Below are 21,512 nucleotides of genomic sequence, written 5' to 3' on the forward strand. Positions count from 1 at the left end.
ATTTCACTTCATATTTCAGTATAGTAACACGTCAGGATACAAATTTAGTTTGTTCCGTAGTGGCTTTTGTTACACAATTTTTTTGTATAATGAAATAGAATGAAATAGAGCCAAATATATTTCTATCATTCAATATACCTAACCTGACTGCATGAATTTAGTTTTGTATCCAGAGTATTTATTCATTTAGGCAAAAAAAATCTTTGTACTGTATGTCATTTCGTATGATATGACGAGTTTTTCACACAGAAAAACTTTTGCATCCTGAGGTATTACTGTACTTCCAATGTGGGTTACTACATTTATTGAAGATTGTGATGAGAGATGAAGGGAAAACTGGAAAGTAAAAGATAAATACTCAACTGAAGAATAGCAGTAACCATAGGAAAATTACTCCAATCATTCTCAGACGATCACTCACAAAGTACTATAATAAGACAGTGAGTTCAGAGCAAAATTCAGTTGTCTCAGTTTCAACTAATTGACTATATTTGAGTTGTAGAGCTGGAAAGATGAAAGCTATTTATGACTTCAGACTCTACTTTGAAGCAGTTAAAAATAATTTATAAAAATTATAAATCCCACAACCGATCTTAATGAACTATTTTACATGTTACTGCCCAATTACTGAATCTAATGAGGCCCAGGAAGTCAAATTTTTTTCTCCATTATGAGGTTCTTAATGATGTACTCAACCACACCACCAGAATGTAATTTCTTATTAAAGATCAACTACTTTTACCTATCTGACCATGAAGGAAAAGAGCCAAACTGCACAAGTTAATTAGATTTCCTTTAAAAAAAACTGAGGAGAAATTGAAAATGTTGAAAACCGGCAACATTCCTTTTGAAAACTAAACTATATTATCTCTAACCCTGATTCTATGAAATCCCACATCCTCCCATCATTAGTCCTTAAACCAGTTTCTAAAGGATATTTCAAGGAAAGAAAATGTACGATTATGGTCTCTATACAATTTCAAAATACAAAAATTTGCAAATATTCATAATGGGAGGTTCTGAATAAAAAATAAATAAAAATGTTAATTTCAACAAGGTTTCAATAAGACAAGAAAATAACAGGGCTATTTCAGTATAACAACTGTTTGTTCTCTCTTCAAGACCCCTTCACAAATAAATCCCATTATGTACTATGAAAGGTTTTGAATAAAAAAAAAAAAACACTAAGGATTCAATGTGAAAATAGTGACGGGGTATCTAAAGAAAAAAACGTGACAAATTAAGTTTTCATTCTGAAAAATAAAATCAATAAATATCAACAAGGTTTCAATAAAACAACCATTGCAATGCTATTATATTACTTTTTTATGATTCCAATATCATGTAAGTTAGAAAAATTGATAGGAAAAAACCTACTCTCTCCATGATAACAACCTACAGCTCATAACTATACTACAATAGTATTGACGGCAAAAACATTTACGGTGTACCGGTTATCAAACAGGTTTACCGGTCACATATTTCTTCATTCCAAACATGTTTTTGCGCCAAAGGCAATACACCAAAGATGTAATCATCTAGAGTAAGTGTATCTACAATAGAGTAATTGACCTGTAAGACCATGTCTTTGAGGGTTTTATGACGGTAAAACTCTAATAAGCTATGGAGTATATCGTATAGATACACTCACCCTTAGATAATTCAGTAAACAAAATTATTAATGGCACTGGTAATGTGTTAGTTGTTAAAAATTCAAAACATATACTTAAAAAGAACAATAACATAAATTCCCATTTCCAAAAAAAGCAGTGTAGTACAGTACACAGTTTGTTCTAATGTTTATTCTTAATGACAGGAAATGCAAAACTGGGATTCCAACAAAACAAAATAATCGAATAAAGTTTTGAGCTTCTAGAATATCTAGTAATAGTACCATGTCAACTCAGATGTTTACTTGGATCAGTTAGTCTACTTCCAGCATAAAAGATCGTATATAAAAAAGGCCCCTTAATTGCACAAGGGAAACAAGGGCAACTGATGCTACAATCTCTTCTTGGTCAGTGGAATATAAATATCATAAAGATGAGCCAAGAGATTAACCAAAATGCAACTACTAAGGACTTGAATATGCTCACTTCATTTTTTCTTATCTTTTGGTGGACAACCAAGAGACCAGTTTCTTCTAAAGATGCTTCAGGGATATACAAAACAAACAGTGGACAGTTTCTTATCCACTCTTAATGGTTTTAAACCACAAAATTTCACTGTCCTTGTTCTGAGGCTTCATAGTACTAACTGTATAATTGGCTCTTGTCTAAACTTTCTTAGGGAAATGTTCATTAAATGTTATTCATGTACTCTTTTGTACAAATAATTAGTCCCTACTTGAATATTCCAAAATATATCGCAGAAAATAATTTTGTAATTTCTTCAGTGCAGAGTAGTACTAATCTGAGTTTATCTACAAATTTTTAATCATCTATACAGTATTTACCATTACATTCAGCATCTGGGCCCTGAAGTAATTGTTTCGATGTAGATAGATCTTAGAAAGAAAAAATGTAATCCTACTACATTAAATAATAGTATACAGAATGAAAGATAATTTGAAATCTAACTCTCAGATGAAAAGTAAATTCAATATACAGTGTAAGTGAAAAAAAGACTACGAGCCCTTTAGTGAGGTGGTTCTTCTGTGACGTTTCACTAAAGCTGACTACTGTTGCTCAAGACTAGATGGAAAGACAAGGAATGAACTAAAACTCATTGCAAATACAACTACATAGAGACCCTCTGACTAAATGAAGACTAACTCAGAGGATAAATAAAGTGCTAGATAAATGTCATGGGCATAAAGACAGAAAGAATAAAATATCATATGTCATGTGAAAACAGGAAAAGACTAGGCTAGGCTACACCAAAAATACATTTCTAAAATATGATTCAAGAAACAACAACAATTACAACAAAACAAGAAATAAAACGTGAGCAAAATCAATGGTCAGTTGAACAAAGAAATGACAGCTAAAAAACCTTGCAGAACTTTTCTGATTTTGACTACATCACGTTATGGAATAGTCACAAAGTCATTCAGCAAGGCACAACACATTCTACACAGAATAACTGGAAAGGGAATCTATCAGCTTGCAAGATTTTTACAAAACAAATTTCCAGAAGTCAGTTCACTCTCAATAAAAACATTTTAATACTGATAATTTCCTATAAGAAATAAAATAATCTAAGGAAAATAATTAATCTTTAAAGAGTGCATCAAGTTGAACAATATCACTATAATTCAGTAGTTTAACTGGGCCACTGACAGTTGACCAAAGCTCAAAATGCTGGCCAAAAAGGATTACACATTGATAAAATCTATCTCTTGGAAAATAAATCATAAGTTTCAGAAATCTGAAAAAATAACTTAGGATATCATTGATGACTCAGAAAGAGTTCTTCAACTGATTTAGTTGCAAAAGCAATAGTTACATAATCTTGGAATGAATAGATAATTGGGCCACATTGTCCAGCACTGGGACATAATCTTACCTACCGAGTGCACTGACTTAAATCATATGTTTAACAGAAAAGTTCATTTTACAAAAGAAAGTTCATTCTACATAGCTTTTAGTTGCTCTTCAAGTTCGGAGTTACAAGACAACACTGTACATTCCAATATCAAAAAGGAACATTCTAAAAGATCTGCAAGTTAGAACAGACTTATGTTATCTATTTGTTATACCAGTTGTGTGTTTCTGTAAAAGTAGTTATGGAAAAAAAACTTATCCACTGCGCCAAGCACAAAATTTTCTTATACAAAAATCACATCAAAACTTTCAAAATAAAGGGAACAATTGCTACATATCTTAGCGAAATATTATACACTTCACATCTGCAGGTTTTTTGGGAAAAGAGTAAAAAGTATACACAAGTCTATGAACTAATATCAGTAAATTTCAAAATAACAAAATATTGCATCAAAATTTAAAAAGCAAAAATAGTGTTGTTTTTCTATATGGACATATCTTGCATATACAATGTTTTAATAAAAGGAAGCTAACATTTAACTTTGATATAGGAGTAAACCTATTGTAACACAACCTGACCCAAACATTTCTCTGAAAATTCAAACACGAGAAATGGAGATTACTGTACTGGGATATGCATCAGAATTCAACAATACTCAACCACTGTATACACTTAATCTTGTAGGGAACAATAAAACCCTGTTATCTAAATTCTAACAGGGAATTTAATTAAATCAAATGTCATTTCTTTGCTTCAAAAAGGACTATTTCATATAAAAATACAAATCTATAGTGAGAAAGTTATAATACTTGCACACCTGTTGTTTTTCTTGGATTTTTTTACGTCACCACCAAAGCAATACTGATCCTAGTTTTGCAACACTGTTCTCCTCGGACATCTAAGATAAACAGTACTAAAACTCTGTTTTAGGAAAATAATGCAACAAACTTGTAAAACAGAGGCAGGGATTTCCCAGAGAAATTAAATATACTTGATAATGCTTATGATACCAACACTAAAATCAAACATCTTAGGTCACTTGGATTCAGCAATTTCTTATAAAAATTTGAATAATAAAATTCAGCTTTCCAAAACTTTTAGTTTTAGTATTACCCTGTACTACAACCTTCCAATAGTTATGATTACAAAATTGAACTTTGTGCACTGTATGAGGCTAAGTTACTAATGCCAATTAGTTTGCTTCCAACTACTGTACTATTAAACAATTCTGTGACTATTGTATGCAATAACAGCAGAAGCTATCCCAAACCTCTAATAAACATTACAATACGTAAGTTTAGCGAATGGCTGTTCAGTCACAGGGATCTGGAGTCCCTGCAGTATAATAAATTCACTATAAAGTTATGTATTATCTACATACCCCCATTAATATCACATTTCATTCAAAAGCAACCATATCTTTTAAATCACACAAAAAGACAAGTGTAATGTTAGTTATTAAATTTCTAACCCCAAAATCCTGAACAATTTTGCATAAGGAATGGGGAACAAATGGTTTTTTATTCTGTAACTAGGTAATGTAAATTCAAAGCCATTTGCATTTTGTTGAAAGTTAGAAATATCTTATGTTACTGCTGAAAATTTCACCAAGGATGCCAGATTCCTTCTGCAATTTTAACTACCGCTTCAATTTCATTCCATCTACTGTACTTCCATTTGTTATATCTGATAGTCTTCAAATCTATGACAAAATCTACAACTACCAGAACAAAAATGCATGTCTATGGCATGGTTTATCACCAACAATTTCAAGAACTCAAAAATAAAAAAAATTGACTATGGCATATATTAATGGACATCACAATATGCTTCTATCAAAAGACACAAAAAATACAAAGTTTAGCAGTAACCCAGCCTACTGAGTATTGTAATGCGAAGTACCAAAACACGAAAAAAATTATCTCCCATTCTTACATGAATGCAAGATAATTTGAGCATACCAAAAATATTTGTCACAGCCTACATTAACTCATATGTAATAATGACAACTTTGAATCCTAACTGCCTGCAGGATTCATTAAACAGCATATATTTACCTATATTTATGGGAAAAAATATGAAATGTAAGTATTCATTTGGACAATTTGAATGATAAAATCACAAATTTTAAAAGTAATTTGTATTTTTCCTAGCAATACAAACCTGAGTCCTCTAATTAGATAGATTGATTCAGCACGAGATGAAGTCTGTTGGATAATGAGTTGGTTAACCAGCTTGATAGCCTTCACTTTTGACCTTTCAGTCCAGGTTAATAAGGGAAGTTGGATTAAAGAACTCTGATTTGTATGACTAGGAAAAATACAAATTGATTTAAAAATTTGTGATTTGTTCCTACTCAGCAAACAAACCCTCGTCCTTTAATTAGGAAGATAATCTGCTTGGTGGGTTAGAAGTCACCATTAGATCATTAACAGGGTGATTAATTTTCTTCCCTGGAAGCGATCACCGCTTGATCAATACAGAAGCAAAGCGATGGCACCCAGCAAATTCCTACCCGACTTTTATAGGGATGAAAGGCTGATAGAACCTAGGCTGTACATGCAAACATGTACCAGATCAATTTCGAAATTTTCCCCTGAAAGGGATGTCTGTTGGAAATATACACCTTGTAAAAAATAGAGAGTTGGGCATGAATGTAAAGAGAGTTCTATATGAGAAAGTGATTGTACCAACTGTGATGTATGGATCTGAGTTGTGGGGAATGAAAGTGATGGAGAGACAGAAATTGAGTGTGTTTGAGATGAAGTGTCTAAGGAGTATGGCTGGTGTATCTCGAGTAGATAGGGTTAGGAATGAAGTGGTGAGGGTGAGAACGGGTGTAAGAAATGAGTTAGCAGCTAAAGTGAATATGAATGTGCTGAGGTGGTTTGGCCATGTTGAGAGAATGGAAAATGGCTGTCTGCTAAAGAAGGTGATGAATGCAAGAGTTGATGGGAGAAGTACAAAAGGAAGGCCAAGGTTTGGGTGATGGATGGAGTGAAGGAAGCTCTGGGTGATAGGAGGATAGATGTGAGCGAGGCAAGAGAGCGATTGATTGATTGATTTAAAGTTTTCAGGCATCCTGACATCTGAGGTCATTGTGCTAGAAATAGGAATGAATGGCGAGCGATTGTGACGCAGTTCAGGTAGGCCCTGCTGCTGCCTCCGATACCTTAGATGACCGCGGAGGTAGCAGCAGTAGGGGATTCAGCATTATGAAGCTTCATCTGTGGTGGATAATGTGGGAGGGTGGGCTGTGACACCCTAGCAGTACCAGCTGAACTCGGTTGAGTCCCTTGTTAGGCTGGGAGGAACGTAGAGAGTAGAGGTCCCCTTCTTTGTTTTTGTTTCTTTGTTGATGTCGGCTACCCCCCAAATTGGGGGAAGGGCCTTGGTATATGTATGTATGTATGATTATCAAAGAACCACCATCACCACTCTCATTAAGGGGGGATGGGAGAGATACTTCTTTAGATATAAAGAATGAAGCTCTGAAATGTAACTTACCACCATCAGGTCAGATCCAACACACAACATTTCGACCACTTGGTCCTTGAAAGGAAGGACAGAAGAATGAAAGAGCTAGTCATACTACCATTCATTTCAGACTTGCATCTACATGTTACCATAGACAAGATGCATCTTTGTCCTGTGTGAGAGCTGGACTGATTACACAACTACTTGAGCAGCCACCATAGATCCAAGCACAAAGGTGTCAAGGCACTTGTAGGTGTACTCTTGCAAGTAAAAAGCTGTGAAGGTGGTCTGCTTTTTCCAGACACCGGCATTCAACCTTGGCCCACGGGCAGAGTTCTCCAGAAGGCAAGAGAGGGAACATTACCCAGGACTTAGTGAGCTCTGGTCATAGCTGATGTCTCAACCCTCTCATCAGTGAAGGCGTATGCTCTACAGATTGTCTCGCAAGGACAGAAAGAGACCATGCTCCTCGACATCTTTCTTGGACATACCATTGCTAACAAAAAGTCTCTGACACTCAGGCCTAAGGTGTCTGGTCCTTTTCAGATAGAACTGCAGAACCTTCATGGGACACGAGAGCATCTTCTCTAGATCACTACCCGATGCCTTCCTAAGAGAGGGAATAGAGAAGGAATAGAGAAGGAATCAAACCTGGGGTCATGCATCACTGCATTCTAGGATTTGGGCCTGAAGTCAGGTACAAATCTGAAGGGGACCTTCTTCCACTTCTTGGCATGGGTGAATACATTTCCAACTCTGTTCGTCGATGCTAAATGTAACAGAAAGACAGTCTTTAGTCAGATGCCTGGTTGACAACCCCCTCAAAGACTTAAACAGGGTACGCAAGGGTATGTCAACTTGCACGTTGACATAGGCCACTGCGGTGATGTTGTTCATCAATGTTACAGAGTGCCTCCTAAAAAATTTTAGGAATGTTTGCAATGCTAGAAAGGTTGTTTGTCGCTCGAGAATGATGATGGACAGACGTATTTCTTCTTCTGTCCACACACTCGAGACGACCAGGTGTGCTCCCCATCCCATCTTCAATGCATCCAAGAACAGTTGCATGTCTGGAGGCAGAGTGTACAGTAGAACTTCCCAGATGAGGTTCTTGTAGAGCCATTGGGACAGATCAGCCCAATCCTCCTACCCTACTAGAACAGGATGGAGCGGGGAGATAACTGTCGATTGAACAGCAATCCTTCAGACACCACTGAAGGGATCACTGGTAGAGACGCCTGTGTGAAATGAGTTTCTCCGTGGGGAAAAAACCGAGAAGGCATTGCCAGCAATGAACTGGTATGTACTTCTGTTTTCGACAGGAACAGCCATGCAACTTCTCTGAGTCTCCTGATGCAATCGTTTGATGATAAGACTCTCGCTGCTACTGTATCTACCAGCATGCCTTGGTACTTCAACCTATGTTTGGGCAAGAGATTTGAGTTCTCCCAGCTTACGACAACCCCCATATGGCAACAAAATGTGAGAATCCAATTTTATCCTGTAGCAATTGTGCCTCCAAGTAGGTCAGGAACAACCAAATGTCGAGATTCATCAACAGATGTATCCCTCGTGAATGAATCCAAGCAGCTACCAAGGTAATACCCAAGTGAACAGTTGGACAGCCGTACACAATACAAAGTAAAGTCTTGAACTAGTACACTGTACTGTAGAGGGAGGAGCAGTGGTACTTTCATGAGGACTGATATAAAAGCATTTAAAAGTATGCATTCTTCAGGTCTAGTGAAAGCATAAAATCTCCCTTTCTGACAAAAGATAGCACTGGCCAGATTGTTTTTATACGAAACTTTGTTTGGCTAACAAACTTTTTCAAAGGAGAGAGGTTGATGAACAGTCTCCAGGCACCTTAGCCGTCTCCACCAGGAAAAGTCAACTGTAGAAGCCAGGAGATACGTACCTAATGACTTCAAGCGCATTCTTCTCCAACATCTAATCCACCTCTGCCTGCAATGCCAGGGGTTTTGCTGATGTTGGATGATCCACAGGTCGCTAGATCGAAACTTGTTGTGAGACAGGCATTGTCCAACTATCGGCAGAGGGTGAAGGGGAACATCAGCATCGGAATTTCCCTCTTCCTTCCCTTCCCTTATCCCACCCGCACCCTTCCTAAAAGCAGTAAATTGGGGTGCTCAAAAAGGCTGTGCTTTTCAGGAGGAAGTCGCGGGCATTGCTGACCGGGGGCTCCGCGCAAGAACAGTCCTTCCTCGATATTGATCCCATATGCCTAACCACACACGAAGATTAGGCTGCTGTCACCTTCAAAGGAGAAAGCCCACTAGATGAGGGAGCACTGTGAAGCAGTCCTCCAAGATTCCACAGCTGTTTGCACACAACTCCCAGAAAGTAGAAACACAGCACCCCCATACATACGAGTTCCACAATGACACCACCATCTCTAGGATAACCTGATTTTAGAAGAGAGAAACAACAGTTGGCCCACTGGTTTGCTGTATGGTGGGCAAGAAAGTTAACCGTCTTCCCACGTGACAGCATAAGACTCTTGTACTTTTCCAAAGCCTTCACAATGGATAACCTCATCAACTTTGCGAAATATGTTACTCCGACAGACAACTGGTCAAACTAGAAAACCACATGGAGAGAGGTCATGGACGAAGCTTCCATGGCTGCCAATTCAGCGGTAGAGAAAGACATTATTTCTGCCTCGAGTCTCTCCAGCAAGACCACACCGTTAGCGCGCACACTGATGAGTCAACCTGCAGAGGTGCAGACGAAGTATTCTCCAGCATGTAGAACTTCTGTTGGCTGGGTAAGGGCAAAGAATTTTACAAAGGAACTCTCTGACTCAGGGTAGTCGCCCTTAGCAGGCGCCGGACTGCAATCCAGTGGTCTTGAGTCACCCTGCCCCTGAGCACTCTTGCGACTTGCCAGGGCCCAGGGTGAGGAAATCTGCTTAGATCTATCTCTTCGTCAACAGCCTGCACGGTCACAGGCAAAGAGCTTCCAGACTCCAAAGAGATGTGGCAAAAACAATGTGTTTCACACACACCAGCAAAACATCAAAACCTGAAAATCTCACAAATATTGATTCGAGGGCTCTAAACTGCAGCGTATTCCCCGGAAACTGATCCAGGGAAGTATGGACTGGCGTGGCACCAGCAGTTGAACACCCCTAAGGAGATTGAAGCAGCGAAAGGCTCCATCAGTCTTCTTGGGTGTTGCTCAGTCCAACAATGACAAACACTTAGCACACTTCTTCCCCTCAAGGGCGTACACCTGTCACTGCACCGCACACCATGACCTACACTCACATCAAGGGGATGATTGCGAATGATCATAGCCCCCACAAAACGCACAGAGGAAGAGGTGATCCACTGATGGTTTAGGTGATCCACTGATGGTTTAGCCATAAACCGGTTGCAGCGTCCACCCTTCCCCCAACAAACACAAACTTCTTGCTTCCATTTCATTACTTACAACTGCACTCATTCCTGAAAACAATAAAATATAAATTTTTTGGTAGGAGGCAACTGTACATGTGTACATGTCAGCAGCCAAATCAAAAGTGATGGCTCTCCAGATGGAAAGGGGGTGGGACTACTCACTCCTCTCCTTCACCAGTTGGATAACCACTCGTTATCTAGCTTTAACGACCAACTCCACCTTGAGCCGAATCAATCTCCCTAATTAAAGGACAAGGGTTTGTATGCCACATAGAAACAAATACAGTATAAAAGGGTCTATGGATTTGATATTAACCAGACAAAATAATCTCCTCAAAATATTAGTTATGATATCAAGTATAAAATATTTCCACCACAAAGGATACCAATTATATTAAACTTTCTAAACCTCAATGCTATAAAATGTGACAAACCCCAAATTTGTATTCCGAGATTAAAATCAATGACGCTTCATAGACTCACATCTATAAGGTTAGATTCGATCTTTGCTTTTTTAAATTGGCCTGTATGCTAAGAAGAAAGAACCAACCAGGCAACATCCCATATACCGACTTTTCGTCCGACATCAATTCGTCCAACGACACTTCGTCCACATCTTTTAGTCCCATGTCTATTTGTCTGATGGATTTTTTATTCATCGACGTTTGGTCCAATTTTAAACTTTTTTCAAGGCGTAACGAACCAGCTATGGAACGGTGATATTTCCCTATAAAAGAAGAAAGGGAAAACCATAGTCAATCGTAAACTTCCATCCAAAAGAAAATTCAGAAAATTCAAGGTTATGGAGCATCATATACCATTCACCATGTGAAAAATATTCTAGCCGAATATATAAATCAAGGTGATATTTTCTGTACCAATGAGCAGTGATACAATGGTTGATTTATATAAATCTAGAAGATTCAAGGCAAAAAGACATCTAAGGCCATCCACCACCTTAAAAAGTCAAGCCATATTTCTATCTCATCTACACCAAAACAAGCCTCACAAAAGTTTGAGATTGAAGTCCAATTAAGTTCTTCATAAAGAGAAGTAAAACTCAAAACCACATAAAAGATCATTTTATTGGTAGGATACGTGTTACCTACTGTGAAAATGAATATAAGAACTAATCTTAAGAAGATTATTTACATTGTTTTCCGAGTTTCGTATTACTTGAATGAAAATGGTCAATATATTTACTTTCATCTACTATTTTTCTTTTGTTCTAGGATGATTGTATGAAATGTAACATTTCAGGATGGCCAAATTCAGAAACTGAAAAACTGAATTAGTACTAGACTTAGAGAGAAGGAAAATGAGAATGTTAAACAGGGTTAAGAGATTAATAAGAAAATGAGCATATTACTTTACTATAAGCAAGCCAATATGGTATGATCAAGACAGTAGCAACCTTTAATATAGAAGGGAAGTAAACGGTAATAACAATCCCATAACAGGCTGGTTTTCTAAAACATTTCCTTAAAATTGGACCAAAAGTCATTGGACAAAAAGGCATTGGACGAAAAGAACACCCACCGCAACATCAAACAGGATATTTAAAGGTCATAAAATTTTGTAACATTAAAAAATGAGTGATATTTGCCCTGCAATGTATACAACACCAATTAAATCACAAAAGTCAGGTACATTTAAAACTGATGAGACTTTTAAACAAAGATTTATTTAAAAATCACTCTGAGAAACTCTCTGACATAAAATAAGTCATAATTTTGTACTTAAACCCATTATAAATACAGTACTCAACTCAGGTTAATTTTCATAACACCATAGACCTAACATCCTGCTAGTACAAATATCATGGCAACAATGCACTGCAACCTGTAACCACAAAAATCAATGGAACTCCAATATCTACCAATATACTGTATATGTATAAATGTACATAAATTATACCGACTGTGTTTGTCAACCTACATCTGCAATCCAGTACCAAGAAATGTAAAAAAGGAAACTATGGTTTATCTACATAAAGATACCGATTACAAGCACCAAACCATTATGAACAATATCTGTCATATATCGCATAAGGCAGTGGCAGCATATCCATATTCCCACAAAACAGTAAATACTGCACTAGAAAAAACCAAACATGGAGGTTCATGTATATGATATAAAGTCCCTTAGTGGATGCATTTACAGTAACCGAGTTTGGATTCTATAGTACCTAGGCAAAAAGATACTACACCTCAAGCCATCTGAGGCAATGCCACTGCACCACTAAGATTTAAAGGCAAATGAAGAAAGCTAGCTGTAAGTAGCTGCACACTTGAGAGGAAATCCAAACTTTGTTAATTATCTTGAAACATTCCATCGACGAGCCCTATCTTGATAAGGGTTACAGTACTCATAGATTTAACAAATTTATCAAAGCTCAGCCATTCTATTATTCACACCTCTATAAAGGCATACTGTATAATATACTGTACATATAAATAACAAATATTATTCCAAAAATTTCAGGCCTATAATATGGAAGGTTCATCACGTTTTAGCATCACAAACTGTCGTACGAATGTTCACACGACAGATTCTTGTAAGCAAATAATCTACGAAATAAACAGCTGCAAAAGAGGCATGACCAGAGACTTGTTGTGCTAGGACCATTCGGTAGTTCCTGTGGTGAGGCATCACGGCGGAAAAGGGGAGACTCGTCCATTGAGAACGTGGAAGCAGTATAACCACGCTGTGGTATCGTTCTCCACAGCAGTGGTGTCAGTGAAGAAAAAGATGACGGAAAGAGATGTTTCGGAACTAAAGGTGCTCCCCTTCATGCTGCTTCCTCGTGTCCACCGCTCACCTGATGAACAAATTTACATTGTTTGTTATGGCACTGTCACCTCTGTTACATGTGTTTGATTGGAAAACTTCATTAACACTACAAAATATAGTGAATCTCTGATTGTAGAATATAAAAACCAATTTATCAATGAAAGCATAATCTTAAAATTATAATACTATATTTTGTATCCACATCTATCTGAAAAATTACCTGTATATCATCAAAGTAATAAACACAATGCCATTTCTTTTGAACACATAAAATACCATAATGTTCCAGGGGAAAAAAAATTATTTTCTATTTGCTATGACATGATATAGTCTTAGAAGGCATAACAAATGTACTTTTTTCTTTATACAGTACAGGCATATTTTCATCCCAAGACAAGAGAGATTAAAAGGAAGACATCCTCCCTACTCCACATTTATCAAATAATAACTTGAAGATCTGAATCTTTTGCACAGCTTAGAAAGATACCTCAATTTTACACCTGAACACTACCTAATAAAAGAACATATTATAATTAATTTAAAGTAGAACATATCACCTTTTCCGGAAAATATAACTAGAACATACAATATGACTAGAGTACAACTGCTTAGCCAAATAAATATATGCAAAAATATCTATGACATCACAGTACAATTCCTAACCTTCAATTCAGTAATATGATGTATAATTTTTTTGGTTTCTTCCAACTATTCTAGTCACCAATTTATCACTGACAGAGATCAATTTGGGGACACCAAAAACTGATGGCTTGGAGAACTAGGCGCTAAAAATTAAGAGAAAGTCTAAGGTATGAAAGTTGGAAAACTAAGGGAAAAAAAGTCTGAAGGGAGTGAATGGACAGTAAAGGAATCAAATTTAAAGTAGAAGATAAAATAACGCAACTGGGATATAACGAATAATGCAAAAATCGCGTTTCCCCTCTCCATACAATTACATTTTTCGTTCATTTAACTCTTTTCAAATCGCATTTTATATGAAAACTACGAATTTTAAGTACAGTACAGTAATTTGTATATTACCTAACTATAAAAACCTGAGTTCTTTAAAAGGGAGTAAACAACAGCATCGCTGACATGGTTGGGTAAACAAAAAAATCCTGTGCAGGAGGCAAACAGGAATTTAGGAGAGTTGGGGTTCCCCAAATTTCCTTCATGGGCTGATTCCTCATTCAGATCCAAAAGCTATAGAGTTTAATGGGGGGGGTGTGTGTGTTGAGATGGCAAGCAAACCTTCAAATGACTCTGGTTTGTAGAGTGAGAAATTACTTGAAATTTGTGATTTGTTCCGACATGAATACAAACCCATGTCATTAAAATAAACTCACAGTTATGAGGGGCACACCCTTTCTGAGCTGACCATGAGATAACTCTATGACTAGCCCTCTCTCACAGCATATACAGTATTCTGGGTTCTATATAAGGAATGTAAAAACTAAACAGAGCTCCACACAGACAACCCCTTAAAGGAGGAAATCCTTGGGTTTAGAAGATGTCATCCTCCTAGACTCGAGCAAAGTAACCAGGTTCATCCAGTCTAACCTCCTGTTTCTTCCAAGGAGTAGACTGTGTTACATGTACCATAACCCCAATATATCTCTGTAAGACTCACCTGATATGTTTCTTCTTACCACGGTGAAAGACCATGGAGGAAAAAAGGGGGAAAAAAACATGCATTCCCCATTTACACACTTTCACTCTGTCTGGATTCAGCTACAATCTGGCCGAGGACCCAATTCACTTGGTGGGTCGCTACAACAGGCCGTAAAGAGAGGGTGCCATGAGACCTATGCATAACCTCCTAAAGTATGGTGCCATGAAGGTCCATTGTATCTTACATACTCTTGCCTTCAGACTTTATTCTTAAAGGCCATTGTCAGCCCCACCCCTTGCACTTTGTGAGCTTTAACAGTGGTAGAGGTCATGTTACCCCTACTCTCGTACTATCTCCTGATTGTTTCCCGTACCAAAAAAGGAATTATGGTCGACAGATCATTTTCTTTTCCCATCCACCTGTGCCCAAAAACTGGTTCTGAATAGCCAGTCTGCAGTTTGCCATTTGTTTTATGTATTTCCTTATGGTCCACACAGAAGATGATCTGGATCGTTATATATTGTCCGCAAGGAGAAGATGGAGAAAAGTTCAACTCGTTTATCTCGAATTGCTGGATTCTGAATCTCTGCAACATATTCTGGCATAAAATTTAATGTCATCTCTCTCCATCCCTCAAGCATGAGATCTGGCCTTGGCTGATGCTAGTACCAAGAGAAATATTGCCTTGGGGGTTATGTCTGTCTGAAGCTTTCCAAATGCGTTCTCAAACGTTACTGAGTCCAAGATTGGTGAACTATAGATTAGGTGATTGTGGTTTAGGCTAGTTGTGAACAGGTCTATGATCGGGAAACCCCATTAAGTCAAAAGTGTCTTTGCCACTTGAAGATGAAGGGACCACTTGGATGCAACTACTTGGCTTCTCTAGCTGAGTTTGTGCGCTTTGACATTCCGTTTCCCTGGTATGAATCTTGCTGTCAGGCCTACCAAATTGTCTACCAGCCATGTGTGTACCTTCACTTCCAAGTTACACAGTGGATGGGACGTCATATCCCACCCCGCTTGTTGACATACGCCATGACTGTGGCGTAGCTCATTAGTGCGACTGATTGGCCTTGAAGATATGTAGTGAAGGCCTTTGGGGCTCAAAGGGCTGCCACCAACTCCAGCTCATTAATGTGCAATTTTCGCTTTTCTGGTGACCATACCCTGTGCAGGCTGTTGATCCTCAGATATGCAGCCCACCCTTACTTGGAGACATCCACGAATAGGAGCATCTCCTGCGGGAGCTTTCTAGAGAGGTACTTTTCTGGAAATTTCCTCTGATGTCCACCTTGCCAGGATTGCCCTGCCCTTCTGGTCGATTGTTACCCATTTTTACAGAAAGTCCCTCACTCCCAACCACTGGATCTTCAGGCACCACTGCACGGTTCTTTGACGTAGCCTCCTGTGGTAGACCAATCTCTCTTGAGACAAAACATACTCCAGAAGCCTTTGCACTTCTTGGCCAGGAGGGCCGGGAACTTGAGGAAGGGTTCAAACACTTGATGCAGTTGTGTTCGCCTGCCAAATGAGGGGAATGCCTTCACTGCCACCAAATCAAACCTCAGACCCAGAAACATATTTACTGTGTGGTAAGTAGTTAAGACTTCTTCCAATTCAGGATGATACCCCGCTTTGAACAGAACCGTACGAGTTTGATCCTTTGACGGACCAATGTTTCCTTTGAGGAAAATGGAGTAGTCAGTCGTCTAAATAATGCAGGAGTTTTATCCGGTAGGTGTGAACCCATACAGACACTTTGGCAAAGACTCTAGTGAAAATCAGTGGAGCTGTTGAGAGTGCAAAGCATTGGGTACAGAACTGGAAGGTTGCCATTCCGAAGCTGAACCGCAGATACTTCCGGCTGAGGATATTGATGGGTATTTGGAAGTGCGCATTTTTGAGGTCCAGTAACAGCATGAAGTCCCATTTTCAGACTGCTACCAAGACTTATTGGAATTGCGCATTCTTGAGATCTAGTAACAGCATAAAGTCCCATTTCCGGACTGCTGCTAAGACTTTTATCGCTGTATCCTTCAATGGTGTTTTGTGGATGAAACTGTCATTTTTTCCACAAGGAAGAGATGGCTTTAGAAGCCTGGAAGCCTGTCTGGGATTGGTTAAAGGGCTCCCCTTTCACATCATGGACTAAACCTCTTTTTGGAGTGTGAGGTCCAGTTGCAACCCTTTTGTATGACCAGGGCATCATCATCACTCGGGAGAGGGTAGGAGGAGTGTCTGTGAAAGGTGTGTGGTACTCATCCTGAAAGACTTGGCACCCATTTGATGAGCATGGCACCCATTTGATGAGCCCATGCTATTGCCCTTTCCACCAGTAGTTTCCCAGGCATCCACCACCCGTGTTGTCTTGAGGGGGGGGGGGCCTACCTCTCCTACAGCTCTTGAAATCCTCTTCTACCTTTTCCCTTTCTGGAAGATCAAAAACACACTTAAAATGAGAGGTACTGATGACACCATTTCTGGAGGGTCCGCCTCTGGAAGAGGGGCACTCATCACCGGGAATCATCTACCGTTTCTCTGCTGTTCAAGGGGTCATCAAGTTGGAGGGTTTGGGTTTGGAGGAAAATCCTGGAGTGGGCCTTCTTCCCAAAGCAGAGAATGACCTATTGTACAAACATATCTTATTTCCCCCAAAGCAGAGAATGACCTATTGTACAAACATATCTTATTTTCCACTTCTTCACCGAAAACAAATATGCCTTCCTCATGCTCTTTGTAGGGGATTTAGCCCAAGGAACATTCAGTTCAGACTCTGAAAAAGTGGGCCTGGACAATGCATGGGAAGAGGGTTTCCTTCCCTTGTTCCCTGTGGGTACCTGCAACAGGGTGGTTTACTGCTCTGGTTCAGGAGCCCCAATGAGGTCCAAAAAAGAGTTCTGATGTAGGGAGGCCTTTTAGGCCGAACAAGAGTCACAATACCTTGAGCACCTCCTTGCGCATTACAGATGTGAATGGGATTACAGGAGAACAAAGAGAGGGTCCTGCCACAGAAGTGGACCCATGGGTGGCCTAATCATGTGTCCTACACACCGTGGGGGATAGCATCCTTACACAAACCTTCTACCAGTGCTGCAGAGGAAATGTGGAAACAAACCCTGAAGAAAAAGGGATAAATTCTGCAGTCTCTTGCTGCTGTCTTGGAAGGTAACAATCCTTCATCGCCTTCTTTCTCCTGTCATAACACATCCATCATTTCTCTGGCCAGTCTTTACATTCCAGGCAGGTTGAGGAATGGGAATAATGCCACACAAGTCGAATGGGGGTCAACTTTGTGTTGACTCCTGATGTTTTTGTTTACAGTACCATCATGTTTCCTTTCATTTTCATTCAACAAACAATCTTTCATTTCACAAAAAACAAGATCAATAATCCTTTCAATCCCTGGCTTTCACATACATTTCATGTTCCCTTTAAATCTCTTCCAAATATGCACACACCAACCTTCCTTCCTTAACCTAATTGGTGATTAACCACTTCTCTGATCATAACTACCTTAATGAATCTATTAACCCAATTCAATCCCTGTCAAAAGTTCATTTCTGTATCTTTTTAACCCTTACAACTGGGTTATAGTTCACCACACAAATCAAAACTAATAATATGTACTGTACCTGTACAAAGAAACCATTCAAAAACACATCTAATACTAAAATGTTTCTATAAACATGCTGACTTCATTTCCTCATGACCTTCAACAATGGCATAAAATATCAAGGCTAATGTCACACTTTTAAAACAGATAATAGGTGATTGGTTTTGGTGATAAATCTTAAGCCAAAGGCCAGGAATAGGAGATATCTTTGATATCTTTAACAACTAATTTCATTCTAACTTTGGTTTACAGACACTGATAAGATTAACAATATTCTTTAAAGAAAAAGGAAAGAAAAATATTTTACCAAAAGAAATTCTTAATTCGCTATTACTTACTTTATATAATCTTATGGAGAAAATTATAAAACCTGTCACAGTAATACAGCTCTGTATAGTTCCAAAATTCAGGGATATGATGAACTTTTCCTATCACAATAAAAACCAAAAACATTCGTGAAAAGAGCAGATGTTGACAGGATATTACATCCCTCTAAAGAGTAAATTACATGAAACATAATTAGTCAACTTTACTTCTTGAGAAAAAGGATATGCAATCCATTCTATAGAAACATATTTGAAAAAAACAAACGATCATTACATTTTCATAATACCATTGGCCACCCATCAGCATTATATGAAAAGCTAACTCAAAAGCAACATTTTTTAAAATTTTCCCATTCTACCAACAAAATCCAATTACACAATAAATAAAGCACAAAAATTTTAAAGCACACCCAAAAGAAAATCTTTAGATTCCAAAACCAAATTTTGTTTTCAATATCAAACAAAAAAATCACTAAAAGCAAAATAAAAGAAGAAAAATACCCTAATAAGACTTTATATTAAGGTCTCAAATGTTTTCACATAAATGCAGGTTAATCTAATCCAAATAATTTATATTAGCAAAGTGAATGCATGACAAACCAGAGTGAAAAATGTAATGCACCCATAAAATGCAGTATACTTTCACATATTTGTGTACTATAAGGGTTATTAACTATTACAAGAACTGATATTTCAAATTTATATGTATTCCAGGTCTACCCTTTTCAACTATCTTCATAATATAATTCTAAAAATTAACTTGAATAATTAAACAGTTACATTTAACTTTCAAAAAGTATGCAAAAAGACAAGGTCATGCTACAAGGACAGGGAGATTATAAAATCAACTTAAAAATGCTGAAACCAACAAACAGGGCTTTCATTCAACAGAAAAACAATACTACCCATATGTTCTATAAAAAGCTGTAAATACTAAATTCAGGAACAAAGTATCTTCAAAGGAATTTCAATGCTTACTAACTACATAAAGCCTCAATTCTATTAGAACTTTTAGTTCTTACTGAATGAGAATATACATCATTCGTAATATATAAACTATTGGTGGAGTAGGATCAGGGTTTACCAAGCTGTAACAATGTACACAAAGAGTTCAGAGAATCCACAAGCACAGAGACCAATTTAATATACAGGTGTTATAAGAAGCGCATCTTGCTATCGAGATCTTGAGGAAAGTTAGAGCATGACACGGAATCTAACTATACTATCGGAATGTATTTTGGAGGAAGATATGGTTTAAATCTGTTAATGATTTCACAGACATCCATTATATTAAAATCATTAGCAGGAAAATCATGAGGTTGTTGCATGAGGTAGAGTTTAACAAGGTGACAAAGGACACGGTACAGTGACAGAGCCACAAACAACAGACAGAACCTCCTGAAGTTTTAGACATCAAAAGTCTTCAAACCTCTCCAATAAGAATATATAATGCAAATAACATATCCTTAATACTTCAAGGAATGGCTTCACAACATCTGTGCTTCAAGTAATTCTACAGCTCTGTATACCGTATAAAGAGAGAAACTACATGAGTGGCAACCAGCAACTTCAAAATTCTGTAACTCTTCCTTCTTGTCATCCTTTCAAATTTTATCCTTCCCTGTGCAGACCAACTTTCCTCCTCCCTCTCCTTTACATCCACCATTCTCATAAGCCATTTTTCCCAAACCCCTCTCCACCGAGCCCGAGTTATCCGTTAACCCAGGTGACAGCTCTAGACCTCTTGTTGCCACAAGAGTAGTGAGTTCTCAATGATAATGACAATTAGCCTCATTCCCCTTTAGCAGGGTGAGAAGTGGTTAACACTCTTAAATGCATCGGGCATAGATTATGTTGAGTACTGAATAGTTTTGTTTACATGTCAGTTAATCATAGATGGTGCCGAAAAAATTCAACAATATTATTTTTTCGTATTATAATCATTGCTAACAAAGCTACAACCCTAGTTAGAAAAGCAGAATGCTATAAACCCAAGTTTTTCAACAGAAAAAATAGCCCAGTGAGGAAAGGACATAAGGAAATAAACTTCATGAGAAGTAATAAATAATGAATATAAAATATCTTAAGATTGGTAATGTTAAATTAGATCTTTCATATATAAACTATTCAACATCAAAATATTTGCTCCAAGTTTCAACTTCAGAAGTTCTACCAAGTCATCTCCCTGATTAGGAAGAGGATTCTACAACCAGGTCACATTTGGAATAAAACTTCTAAAACACTGTACGGTATTGAGCCTTATGATGGCGAAGGCATGGCTGTTAGAATTAACTGCATACCTAGTAATACATACAGGATGGTCCAATCTGGGATGACCTGAATGCAAAGGATTGTCAGTATTAGGAAAAATATGCAATATGCATAACGAACTAACTGAATAACGGTACCATGAAATAATATTTAGATAAGGGTTAAGAAATCTAATGAGATTCGACAGCTAAAGAACAGACTGGAAAACAATTCTCAAAACAAGGTAGAATAAAAGAATCATAATATTTAAAGACTTTCTCAATAGAAGAATTTTTTGAGCAATTAACAAAGAAACAGACTGAATTTGCTCCTCAAAAGTAAATTTGTAATTAAGAATGGCATAAAAAAGCTTAAAGAGTCATTTAAAGTTAAAGACACATTATCAATGCACAGCTCTGGATGTTAAGAAGCCACTATCCTAGACCAGTTTACAATCATACTTTTAGTTTTGATAGGGTTAAACTTCAAGCCCCATAATTTGCAACATGAAGTAATTTTAGTTAGGTCTCTAT

General features: G+C 37.7%; 1 protein-coding gene across 7 annotated transcripts in view; it reads right to left on the minus strand.

Moving 5' to 3' along the window:
- Positions 1-1,302: 1,302 nt before the first annotated feature.
- mri (mrityu) overlaps positions 1,303-21,512 on the minus strand; it is a 189,160-nt gene continuing 168,950 nt past the window's right edge. For 6 of the 7 annotated variants that reach the window (XM_068362012.1, XM_068362011.1, XM_068362008.1 and 3 more), the window contains one exon: positions 1,303-13,206. Coding sequence is in view for 2 of the 7 variants with exons in the window: in XM_068362008.1 (XP_068218109.1) it covers positions 13,177-13,206 (30 nt within the window). In the remaining 5 variants the exon portion in view is untranslated. The remainder of the gene's footprint in view (positions 13,207-21,512) is intronic. The other variant, XM_068362010.1, reaches the window with a different exon arrangement.

The sequence above is a fragment of the Palaemon carinicauda genome, chromosome 38, assembly GCF_036898095.1.
Source record: "Palaemon carinicauda isolate YSFRI2023 chromosome 38, ASM3689809v2, whole genome shotgun sequence".
Classification (NCBI taxonomy): domain Eukaryota; kingdom Metazoa; phylum Arthropoda; class Malacostraca; order Decapoda; family Palaemonidae; genus Palaemon; species Palaemon carinicauda.